Here is a 12,771-nt window from a genome sequence, read left to right as displayed (position 1 = left end):
GTCCTTGGGGGGAGTTCCAGTGGTGGAGAGATGGATATTGTTAAAGATAGCTCTGGACTGAAGTGTGAAAAAGCTCTATTACAGTCTATATTTGCTTTCTAATTTCTGAAATATTTTATTTTTTAAGGAATAATTTGATATTTTGGTCTGTGTGTTGAGTCTGGAGCTACAGCAGGGAGGTAATTTCTCTAGCTTAGCATGAAATCTCACTAATCAACACATTAAATTTTGTTTGTTATATCCATACACAAACAGAAATGTAAATGTGATAGCTGTTAGTCAAGAAATAGTTACACCATGTAACTTTCCCCCCAAAGCACTAATTGTTATTTTTATATTTCTGTTAATGTAGGCTACAGATTGAACAAAGGATATAAAATTAGTGAGCTTCAGACTTGTTGATTGGTCTATTTTTGAACTTGGACAGAGCTGTTTCCTCCCACTCCCAGTCTTTATGCTAAGCTAAGCTAAGTGCCTCCCAGCCCTGGGTAAGTACTTGCACACGAGGGTCGTATCCAGCTTCTCATTCAATTTTTGGATAGAAAGCAAAAAATGTCTTTCCAAATATGTCGAACTGATCCTTTTTGGGTAAATGGAACTTGCTAAAGACTTATTAGAGTTGTTTTTGTTTTTGCAGTGCACTCAGACCACATACCTTTACCTACAATTACATCCTACAAGATTTCTTTCCCTCCTGATTTTGTAACTCTCAGATTCTCTGCAGGTCTCATTTTACACTGCAGTTTCTCTCTCTGTGTTTTCTCTTTCTCTTCCTCTTTGTTTCTCTTTCTCTCTCAGGTGACAGAAACAGTGTTGGCAGTGCGGGCAGTGTGGGCAGCAGCCGCAGCGCTGGAAGCGGCCAGAGCTCAGAGAGCGGACACAAACAGAACGGGACTCAAAATCGCCACAATGCAGACAAGGTTAGACTACAGACTGCAAAAAGGATGTTCCACATGAAAAATCTTATTCCCTTATTACTCTGTAAAAACTCTCCATACCAAGTCCTCCAGTGCAGTGTATAAAATGACATAGAACTTGCTTGTGAAATGTCAGAATACAGCTGATTTCTCCACTAGCTTGATGCTAACAAATAGTCATTGTAGTTCCCTTGTTTCAGGTATTGAATTAACATTTTAATAACATGTGATCTGACCTTCCATGGTGGATAATGTCTGCAGTGCACCTCAGTAATTCAGCGTTCTTCATTCCATCTTCCGTCATGTGTTTTGCGTGCAGCTGGCTCCCTCTGCTGGTGAACCAGGAGACCATCATCACATTGCAGCAGCAGACCTCAGCAAACAGGCAGATGGAACCACAGGTTAGTCAGGGAATACAACGCCATTTGTTTATTAACAATACTGTTAATTGTAATAAGTTTTCTGTCTGTCCCAGCTCTTTTCTATAAAAAAAAATCTGAGAATGAAGTCATAGTATTGCAGTGACTGTTATCTCCAAACTCTGCAACCCACACAAAAACAATCTAGATGGATAAATAACAGGTAAGGTAAGAAAAAAAATATGTGTTTTTGATTTTGGGTTGACGTGTCCCTTTAAAAGTTTTAGGAGAGAGGCTGTGAGCTTCACATTTACAGAGGTGGGGAAGGCATGGGTTGTTTAACTTTCCCACCTCCTCAGATAAAGTGCAGCGCACAGTCGTCTCACAATAGCTTCTGGCTCATTTCCAGAGAGTTCCAAAGGCCGAGCTTTAATCCTGTTCTGATGCTGTGAACTTGTGTTTTGATCTCTGCGCTCTTTTACTCAGCTGTCTGGAAAAAGCAATTCCCTGCTGTGCTTTAACTGCTGCCTCAAAACATGTCAGTTATGGACTGAATGTTATGGAATGGCAAAGACACAATACCCTTCATCTGCTAAATGTTTGACTTAACTCTTGAAAAATACAGATTTCTCATTTTTTTTCTTGTACTTTTTCTTTAAATATTTTACTTATTTTAATCACATATTCATAAATTCATGATTTTTAAGTCAGAATGGAAAGACTTTTTCCCATAAATGGTTTGGCTTTGTTCTCTTAGTTTTACAGATTTTCTTCTCCTAATATTATGACTTTTTCTGTTTTCTAACATTCCAACTTATTTCTCATAATTGTGGAACTTCTTCTCAAAATATTTTTACTAAAATCTCACCTAATGTCTATCCTAAAAATCCATAGTACTTTCCATTTGCATGTTAGAGGATTGGAATAGTATTTTGCTGTATCTTGAAATCCTACCAAAGTTGAAACAAACTGATCCACACAGCAGATTTGTCAAAATATTTTTGATGATCCAGCACCCATCCAGGTGGACACATATTTTTTTTCTATTTTTAGTTTCTTTATCTGTCTCAAAATACTGCCAGATGAAGCAAACAAACTTAGAAAGTAAACTCAAGTAAAACCTCTTGATTTCCTGAGAATCAGATACATTTTAGGATAAGCTGTGCATCATTTTAGGGCTGTACCATATGACAATATATATCGTGAGACATTAGAAAAATGTCTAATTTAATATCATGCTTGTTTATTTCGTTATGTTGCAAATCACATTCTTTAATGCAAAGTTTTTCATCATGTGGACAATGCTTTGTGCTTTTCTGCACTGCACTGATGCAATTTGCATGAAGGCAACACAAAATGGGGTCATTCCAAATAAGAGAAGGTCTCTGAGCAGCCAAGAAAAGTGTTTTATATTTATCTTGATATTTTAACGTAGGCTCGTTTGAACTCTTGCACAAAGCTTTTAAAGAAAAGGAGAAAAATGATAAGTACATTTTATTTGCCAAGTTCAAAATTCAAAATGTAATGAGAAACAGGCCTTAAAATGAATTTAATTCATAGAAAATGTGCTATGTCATGATATGTATCGTTATCTGGATATAAAATGACCTATTCAAGAACAGGTGATTTTGGCCCTACATCATAGTAAACAGCATCAAAGCTGTGGCTGCTGTTCTAACTTTTCAACATCTCTGGACTTAGCGATACCAGAGGAATGCAAATAAAGACAAATATAGCAGACAGTTGTGCTTCTGTTCTGCAGATTGAGCTGTTATTGCGGTCAGTCTGAAAGGAAATGAGATGGAAGGAGGGAGAAAAGGCTTACATCACCTCACCACAGAAACCAATAAAACCACAAGCTACTCTCAACCACACAGCCCATAAAAGCACTCAATCACCTCTGAGAGGAAACAAAAAAGACCAGCAGAATGTGTCTGCCTGTGCACGCAAGCACAGATCTGAACAACAGGTGCAGAAAAATCATATAAGGTGCACTTGTTGCAGCTTTTCTCCGGACTTAAGCTTTATCAGCTGAGGAGCGCCTTTGAAAATATCTAGGAGTGACATGTTAGATGAAACAGAGGATCTGTGTTGACCTCAGGCTGAATGGGAAGGAGGGTTAAAGTGGAGAAGAGAAATGAGGAGCGGGAGGGAGTGGTCAGAGGGAGGAGACAGAAACAGAAGCAGAGAGAGCAGAAGCTGTTTGTTAAATGAAGGAGAACGAGAGGAGATTAAGTGACTGAAGTTGAAGAAATGTCTGCTCTGCGTGAAGGATAGGCAGAAGGAAGGATGAAGTGCCAAACATCAGGAGCTCTGCCGCTCTCGTTCCTCCTGAAGGGTAAGAACTCGAGTACGGATCTGATGGGATGTTTGATGTTTCCGCAGGGCTGCGGGCGATCAGACAGGTCTGTCGCTACAATGAGTTGTTAAATGTGATCAGAGGAGTCTGCTCACCTCAGTGTTTATTTATTGAGATTGTGATGTGGAGGCAGTGAGACAGTGGAGATGAGAACAGAGAAAATGCTCCTGATAGATTAATACGGTTCTCAACTTGAAAATAGAATTTTCAAGTACAGAGATTTAACATCAGTCCTATTTTTTGATGTTTTTCTTCATTACTATTCAAATTCAGGTACAAACTACCTGTAAAAAACTGACAAGCTTTTATTAATATGTAATATTAATTTTATTAATATGTAATATTTTGTCAAATATTTTTTGGAGTGTACTTTATGTGGCCTTTGTGAGGAGCAGCCTTCTTCTCCACCCAAAAGTCGATGAAGTTTTGTGTCTTGCCCTGAAGCCAAATACCTCTCCACTGGGTGCTGTTTTACTCTCTTGGGAGACCAGGGCCCCTGACCTTCACAACAAAGTAGAGAAAATAGAACTCCAACAACACAGCAAATGAGGAGTACAGAAAGAAAAGCAACAGGGACGCGGGATAGCCTCGGGTCTAGTTGAAAAAAAGTGGAAGAAAAGTGACTTTTATGCTAAACTTTTGATGTGACTTTAAAGCTGCAGTAGGCACTGTAGGGCTGAAACTAATGATTGTGTTCATTGTCAGTTTATCTGCTGATTATTTCTTTGATTAATCAATCAATTAAGGGTCCAAACTTTTTCAAGTTGTTCCTGTAACAATTATTTTCAGCAATCTGTCAATCATTTTCTTGATCGATTAGTTGTTTGGTCTATAAAATATCAGAAAATGTTGATCAGTATTTCCCAAATTGCAAGATGACATCCTCAAACATTGTCCGCAACCCACAGATATCTGCTGTTAGAGAGGAGTAAAGAAACCACAAAATATTCAGACTTAATCAATTATCATAATAATTAGTAATTTATTTTAATAATTGATTCATAATCAATTAATCATTGCAGCTCTGACTCTTGTTTTTCAAGTTGTTTCTGTAACCATTATGTTCGTCAATCTGCCAATGATTTTGTTTGTGACTCAATTATTTGGTCCACAAAATGTCAGAAAATGGGGAAAAATGTTGATCACTGTTTCCCTAAAGTCCAAGGTGACGTCCTTAAATGTCGTGTCGTTTTGTCCACAACTTAAAAATATTGAGTTTACTGACAGAGAGGAGTAAAGAAACAGAAAATATTCACATTTAAGAAATTGAAATCAGAGAATTTAGACATTTGAACTCATTTTCAACAATAATAACAGCTGTTCCTTTAAAAAAGGTGTGTCTCCTGAGAGCCCACCCCTCTGAATCAAACAACCAGTCAGGACTAGCCAGCGCATAAATAGCCAATCATGCAGTCATCCAGGGTTCTACGTGTTTTGGTGTCAGTCTTACCTCTGAGTCAGACATAACTAGCATAAGTAGAACATTCTTAAGTTCTCTTGCTAGTAATGTAACAATACATAACAAGACGAAAACAATGTAACAATGTAAAATACATAACAAGACAAAAATTACATGAAAGACATAATTAGATGAAAATGACGGAACAAGACGAAAACAGTGTAACAGTGTAATGTCATAAAAGATGTAAAAAGATAAAATAGACGGAAAAAGACAAAAACAATGTTAAAGATGTAAGAAGACAGAGAGATACTTGACCATGGAGAAAAGGTGAGGATTAAACAGCTTCACTTAGAAACAGTCAGTAGAAATGTCCTTCAGAGGACAACTTTTTTTCTTTCCTACTTTGAGCCTGTACTGTTTCACTTTAACTGCAGTAAAGAAGTTAAATCAGTACTTCTACTTTTACCAGTCTTTTTTTAAGCAAGTATCTGTACTTCTATGTGAGTAAAGAATGTGTGCAGTTTTGCCACCTCTGGTGTTCAGAAAGGTGCTTTAAAGAAAAAGGTTTTTGTGAACTGTGTTAATTAAAAGGTAGCTGGAGTCTGTCAGACTGACTGAAAGAGCAGAAAGAAAACGGGAGTGATCAAAAAGCTCGCCTCAGGCAACACAGAGGCAAAGCTGGAGGAAACAGAGGAAAGGTGCATTCCTCAGAGGTCTGTGCTAATGTGTCACGACTGACAGAAAGATGAGTCACGAGTGTGTTCAGTGGGTTTTCAGATAAGGTAGATAACACACCTTTACTCACCTGGAGAGACCCAACAACAAGCCCGCCACACGTAGACAGCTGCATGGAGAAGACTGATCCAGCATGACTTCACTTACTGATCTTGACGTGGCTGAAATGAATGCAGACTATATTAGTAACTGAACACATTTGTTATTCTTAGCAGTGTTTTGCGTACAGCTTTGACACACTTAGCAGAAACTTGTCACTGTTGAGTCTTTGTTCCGTCTTTGACCCTGTACTCACAAACGAAGGCGCAGGTTGTCGTCCTGTACAATTGATCGTGTGTGTTTTCTAGGTGGTTCCTGTCGGCAGGTCAACGGCACTCCTCAGAAAGGCTTCGTGAGGCCAGAGCGGCTTCTGGAGGGCAAGGTGAGCCGAGTACCAGGGTTGGTTGTGTGTGAGTGTGTGTGTGAGAAAAAGAAGTCTCATAAATACCCCTCCCTCCTCTGTTGTCAGGACTCTGAGGCCATCTATCAGTGGTTGTGTGAGTTCGAGTTGGAGCAGTACACATCCAACTTCATCAACACAGGATATGATGTACCCACCATCAGCAGGATGACCCCTGAGGTGTGTGTTCCAGTTACCATTCTTATAGTCAATACATGCATATGGGTAGCACTTTATATTACAGCTCAGCAGTAGTGAGATAATAGTTTGATAATCAAGAGGTAATAAGTAATACACTGTAATTACCAAAGTAATAGCAAGGTAATAGCTTATTATTAACCTTGCAAAAATAGCAAAATTGCAGTGATATAACAATTTTATTGTTAGCAGATCACCATATTACTAAACTATTTTGCCTCGTTGCTTTCTTTAAATGTTTTGTTTTTGGCCCTTTATTACCCTGTTATATAATTTTCAGTCTCATACCAAGATGTACACATTGTTAATACCAAGCTATAACTTGGTTGTTACTTTGGTAATTAATTAATTATGGTATGGTAATTATTACCCTTTTATTACAAAACTATCACCATGTTATTTCTGAGCTGTAATGTAAAGTGGTATCATTCATTCATTCATTTGAATTCATTCATTTGGTCAATTGACATTACAGACCTGAGAAGCATACTGATTGTCTTAATCATGGTTGTCTGTTTTGTTTATACTTGTAAACATTCTTATTAACTATTATTTAATTTAGTTGGGATAGCTCAGTGGCTGTTTTTACATAAATCAGTATAAACTGCTACACATGGCATCTTCAACAAGCACCATGGTGGCAGAGCGCTACAAGCACTGCACTTCAGAGCTCAGAACAAAAGGCTGACTATTAATAAAATATAAGCAAATCTGACAGCAGAGACAGCTGCAAATACAGAAATGCTGCAAACTGAAGGCTAAAGAGCAACGGAAATTGCCAGAAGCCAAACATTTACAACATTTCACTTTGCTGTTTTTCTTGTTTCCTCCAGTTGCTGCACATTGAGCAACACTGTGTGTGTTGTGTTCATGTAATCAAATTAACTGAGTTGGCATGCCTGCAATAAACATGAAACGTGGATATTTATTGTACTGCAGCAGCCAATCACCAATATTTGAATGATGAAATGTCTGCTCTTGTTTTCTGCTTTCATGGGTTGTGTTTCTCAGGACCTGACAGCCATTGGAGTGACCAAACCAGGCCACCGAAAGAAGATCTCAATGGAGATCGGCAAGCTGAGCATCCCAGAGTGGCTGCCTGATTATATTCCTGTGAGGAAACACCTCTCATGTCCCACTCACATCTTTATGACATGCAGCTACTTCTCTTGGATTAATAACTCAAACCACTAGTGTCTAACTGTGTGTGCCATCGTGCTCAAACAATTGTAACTGCTACTTAAAATCAGCAAAGCACAACATCCAGGGTGATTATGACTTTTGTGATTTGTTTGTCTCATCACCCCCTCTCTCTCCTTTGTCTCTTTGTGTGCTTGTTACTGCTCAGGCGGACCTGGGGGAGTGGTTGAGTGTGATCGGGCTGCCTCAGTACCAGAAGAGACTGTGTGACAACGGCTATGACTCCATCACTATAGTCAAAGACATCACCTGGGAGGACCTGCAGGAGATAGGCATCACCAAACTAGGTTGGGAATTATTCAGTGAGGATGTTGATGGTTCTATTTTGAATTTACTTTTCAACCTTAACATATTTGCAGACAAGTCATCTCAGGCCAGTTATGCTAACAAGGGAGTGCCTCAGAAATAAACTTTACATTTAACTTGTTTTTGGTGTGAGGAAAATTGAAGCCTCTGGGAGGACTTGCTGAGGCTTTAGTCTGTTTTTTTAGAATTTTACAGATTTATTCTGAATTTCCACTCTACTTTAAGATTGTAATGATGCTGTCTCTGTGTTTCAGGCCATCAGAAGAAGCTCATGTTAGCAGTTAAGAGACTCTGTGACCTGCAGCGCTCTCGTAACCATGCCGACAGAGCTGGAGGTGGGACTCTGCGGCGGAAGCCCCCGGCCGCCCTGGAGCTGGTGGCTATAGAACACACGCCAACACACAACGTGCACGCTCACGCTCGCTCCGACTCTCCTTGCGACGACTGCTGCCCTTCCCCGCACACCCCCAGGGCCCTCCTCTCTTTCCAGGACAGCGAGCTGAGTGCCGAGCTGCAGAGCGCTATGAAGGGCAGGGTGGGAGGTGGAGGAGCCGCAGAGGCGTTCGGCATCAGGGGCGTGACTCCTGCTGCCATGTCGGTAAGTCAGGAGAGCATCAGCATGCGATCGCGGGGATCAGGGAACTCTGGGAATTCGGGAAATTCAGGATATTCTCAAGATCACCAAGCTGTACCACCCTCAGCAAGGACATGCAGCCAGTCAGAGGAGAGTCTGGGGGGCGGTGTGGGGGAGGAGGCCAAGCGTGGAGGCAGCAGTCCTGGAGGCAGGGGCAGACAGAGACCCACAGAGATGTGGGAGCAGCAGAGTCGCTCTGCTACACCGAACAAACTCCCCTTCTCCCCCCTCACACCTCCGCTCACCCCCAGCAAGATGCCCCGCTTTGCCTATCCGGCTGTCCCACCCATAGCCAAACACTTCCAGTCCCCAACCCGCCTCTATCAGCCTCAGCACCACCCACCCGCCTCGCCGACCTCTCCGTCCCCGCAGCCTTCCCCCACTCAGAAGGTCTTCAGTTACCTCCACACCCAGGCAGGAGGCGTCAACGGCACTCCATGGATGCTCTCCATGCCTCTGCCTGGAGCTGTCCCCCTGCTGGGACCTTGGCCTGGACAGGGCCCAGCTAATGACGCTCAAAGGGGCCCGCACAAGAAGCGCGCCCAAAGCCTGACTCGCTACGCTCTGTCCGATGGTGAACCAGATGAAGACGACGACCCCACTCCGCCCTGCACTTCTTCTTCCAATGCAGCCATGCCCTCCTACGCCACGCTGTCACGCAGGCCAGGACGTGGGCACATGGGTGCCACAGGTCCCCAACGCCACATCAACCGCAGCCACTCATTCGCCGTGCGATCCCGACGCAAAGGCCCGCCGCCACCACCGCCCAAGAGGATGAGCTCGGTAAGTAGCAGTCCGCAACACCAACCCGGGAACGGGAAAGTGGTTGAGCCAGAGGTGAAGGGAGGGGTGGAGACAGAGAATACGGGCAGCATGCAGAGCATCGCCGCCCGGCTGGAGGGAAGCAGCAGCAGTCTTACCAGGAGGATAGACATTCCACCACCTCATGCCGCCATTTCACCTGTTTTCAGCCCCGTTTCTTCGGCTGTTCCACATGGAATGATTCCTCATGTCATCCTACAGCAATCCAAACCTGTCCCGCTTCTGGGCGTCGGGGGCCTGAGGAGGACAGCAAGTGAGAGGACAGAAGTAGAGACTGGCAGACAGAGAGAAACACTTGACGAGAAAGAGAAAGCAAAGAAAATTGAAAGATTATCAAAGAGTGCAACAGCGTCTCCAAAGCACAGCCCCGGCGACCACCTCCCATTCGCTGAAGAGGGCAACCTCACCATCAAACAGCGACCCAGGACAGCAGCTGTCGCCCAATCAGGAGCTGAACTCAAGGCTTCTCCTTCAGAGGGTCGGGTCCAGACCCCGAACAGCCTGGAGCTCCCAGAGTTCAACCTGAAAGAGTCTGACACAGTGAAAAGACGACACAAGCCCAAAGACTCGTCGACACCTGAGGAGGCTACCACCCCCAGCAGAGACGACAACCACCCACAAACCAACAACCACATACATAACAACATCAGCACGCTGAGTGACGACGAGTCTCAGCAGCAGGGGATCGTCTTCCAGAGAGTTGGCTCCATGGGAAAAGGCCTGAAGCCTCCAGTGTCCTCAAAACCTTGCAGTCCTCTCAAACAAACCCCGAACAGCAGACCAACAACTCCCCAGAAGTCAGCTGCTTCAGTACCAGCTGGTGCACAAACAGCCATTCCTAAACTCACCAGTGTACAGATTCACACAGTCTCCCCAAAGCTGGGGGGCAACATACACACACAGACGTGTATACCCAGTCCCAAACAGTCTGTCAAACACCCACAGACAGTCATGTCCATGCCAGAGAGTCCACAAAAAGCTCCTGCTTTCTCCGTATCAAGACTCCCTCAGCCCAGCGTGGCCTCACCATCAACCGCAGGTAAGACCAACTTAAAAATTAAACCTGTTTTTCGACTACATCTGCCTCTTTAAATGGACCATATGTGAGAATTTATTGTAAAACATCCAAAAATTAATGAACATTATCAACAGAATGTGAGGAAACAACAGTTTTGAGACATCTGTGTGCTGCAGAGATACATGTAGAGATTAGCATGCTTAGTGTCTAGTGTCTGCCCGTCTTGTCCCATAATACCACTTTGTACCTCAAGAGATGATAGTGAGTCACTGTAGCATCCAGGCTGCTGTAAGAACAATAACACCAAAGTGGTTTTCTTGTGTGTTTTGGCCTCTGGCACTTGGGGCTCCTAGCAGCATGGCTAACTTATGCTGTCCCCTAATTTAGGGTTAGTATGAAGTATGAATTTGACAGGTGGTCAAAGATGTCCCACCCCTTTTGTGTGCTTCAATGACTGGTGAGCAAACTTGGTATCTCTGTCAACTTTTTGCTTCAGTTAGGTATTGCTAACTTAAATGCAAATGCTAGCTAGCTAGCTACATTAGTTAACTTAAGTGAATATGTTGCTTTTACAGGTCTTGTAATTATCTTCAAAATGCGGTTTCCTTTTCAACGTAGACAATCCTGGACTGTAGCATATGTTAGTACTGGAAACAGAAAAGGAAAAAGTTGACTGAAGGGCCAGGTTTTCTAACTGTGGAACACAGAGCAAAAAGGGGCGGGACTTGCAGAGGGTCATTTTTTACTTAAAGCAACTTTAAAGACTGATATTTTGGCCAAAATTGCTTCAGAATGCTTTTATTTTAGATGATAGATTAATCCCTTCTTGCCCCTCAGGGTTGAACCTCAACATGGTCCAGAGCGTTGCGTTTGTTGCTCCGTCCTCCCCGGCTCCGGGCCCTTTGCACCCCATCTCGGCACTACTGGCTCAGGCAGGGAGAGCACGGACACCCCTGGTTGGTGTGGCCGGCCTGGAGGTGCTGGCTCAGAAGAGGCTGGAGCAAACCAGCACGTCGCTGGAGGCCGCTCTCAAGGTGGTGGAGAACAAACTGGCGCAGGGCAGCAGTGTGGACGGGTAAGACTACTGATCCATAGTCACATCAGGGTCAGGGTGGCTGTGTGCGCCACAAAATGTCATTTTCACAGTCGGGACTGTGTATGGGTAAAATATAACATCTTTTTATGTAGATAAGTGAGAAACATTCTCACAATAACGAGTCAGTATCACAAATAATGATGTAGAATCCAAAGTAATGAGAAACGTTCTCAGAATAATAAGTTAGTATCCAAAACAATGAGTTAAGATTTTATCAAAACAATGACTTAGCATCTCAAAATAATGACTTAGCATCTCAAAGTAATGACTTAGCATCTCAAAATAATGACTTAGCATCTCAAAGTAATGACTCAGCATCTAAAAATAATGACTTGGTATCCAAAATAATGACAAACCTACTTATGCAAGCCAATCTTGCATGCCTCTTTTTCTGTAGCAATGACAAAAAATTAGCTAGTGCACACATCTCAGTGATGGCAGGCCTAAGCATTGTCATTCTTTTATCTTTTTTGTTGTCCACCACACTGCCAGAAATGTGCTTCCATAACTTTCAGTTCCACCTAATAAAGTTAAACCACTTTATTTGTTGCAGGGTTCATGTTCCCTGATCTCAGCATTGTAACTGTTGTGTAGTGAGTACAGTTTTATCATAAATGGATAAAACTACAGAAATAAGACACAGGATGTTTACTCAGAACAACGTGACTCTGTTGTATCAGTAGGACTGTAACACTGTCCTGTGTGTTCGACAGCGGCAGCGGCACCGTGAAGGCAGCAGGAAATATTCTGGATGACATCGGCAACATGTTTGATGACCTGGCTGACCAGCTGGACGCCATGTTGGAGTGACATCCTGAAAGTCTGCCTCAGAGGACTTTCAGGGGGAGTTCCTTTCTCAGCAGAGCAACAGAAAAAAGATGGAGAGCAGCCAGCCAACAGGAGATCAGATGAACCTTTGATGCTGGTAGGAAAACGAACGGTGGAGGGCTAAGCACCTCTTCACGACTCTGGATGAATCAACAAGTGCATGTTTGAGGATTTCCTGCACAACTTTTCCTCAATATATTGCCCAGTTTTTCAACGCGAGCACTTCGCCTTAGGACACACACCTGGGAATGTTATTGGAGCAACAACAAACAGCAGCTGCGAGCTCAGCTTCCAGATGTGTGTGTGTGTTCAGTCTGTTATCACTAAAGGGAATGAGGGTCCATTTTCTTCACACGTTACCTGTAAATGTATAGTTAAGTCTATGGTGGCACTGTTAATGTGTTTAGTCAGATATCTTTATACTGAGAATATTTATACTTCTGTATGTTTGTTTTTTT

At 42.8% G+C, this 12,771-nt stretch overlaps 1 protein-coding gene across 1 annotated transcript in view; it reads left to right on the top strand.

The window, feature by feature from the left end:
• The window catches only part of caskin2a (CASK interacting protein 2a), a 94,466-nt gene extending 81,695 nt beyond the window's left edge, over positions 1-12,771 (top strand). The window contains exons 13-21 of the mRNA XM_084740948.1: positions 799-920; positions 1,237-1,318; positions 6,120-6,193; positions 6,281-6,391; positions 7,421-7,522; positions 7,758-7,896; positions 8,170-10,410; positions 11,227-11,464; positions 12,199-12,771. Coding sequence (XP_084597074.1) covers positions 799-920; positions 1,237-1,318; positions 6,120-6,193; positions 6,281-6,391; positions 7,421-7,522; positions 7,758-7,896; positions 8,170-10,410; positions 11,227-11,464; positions 12,199-12,295 — 3,206 coding nt within the window. The 3' untranslated portion in view covers positions 12,296-12,771. The remainder of the gene's footprint in view (positions 1-798; positions 921-1,236; positions 1,319-6,119; positions 6,194-6,280; positions 6,392-7,420; positions 7,523-7,757; positions 7,897-8,169; positions 10,411-11,226; positions 11,465-12,198) is intronic.

This window comes from Lutjanus erythropterus, chromosome 17 (genome assembly GCF_056507025.1).
Source record: "Lutjanus erythropterus isolate fLutEry1 chromosome 17, fLutEry1.hap2, whole genome shotgun sequence".
Lineage (NCBI taxonomy): Eukaryota > Metazoa > Chordata > Actinopteri > Lutjaniformes > Lutjanidae > Lutjanus > Lutjanus erythropterus.
This window is presented reverse-complemented; position numbering and strand designations above follow the sequence as displayed.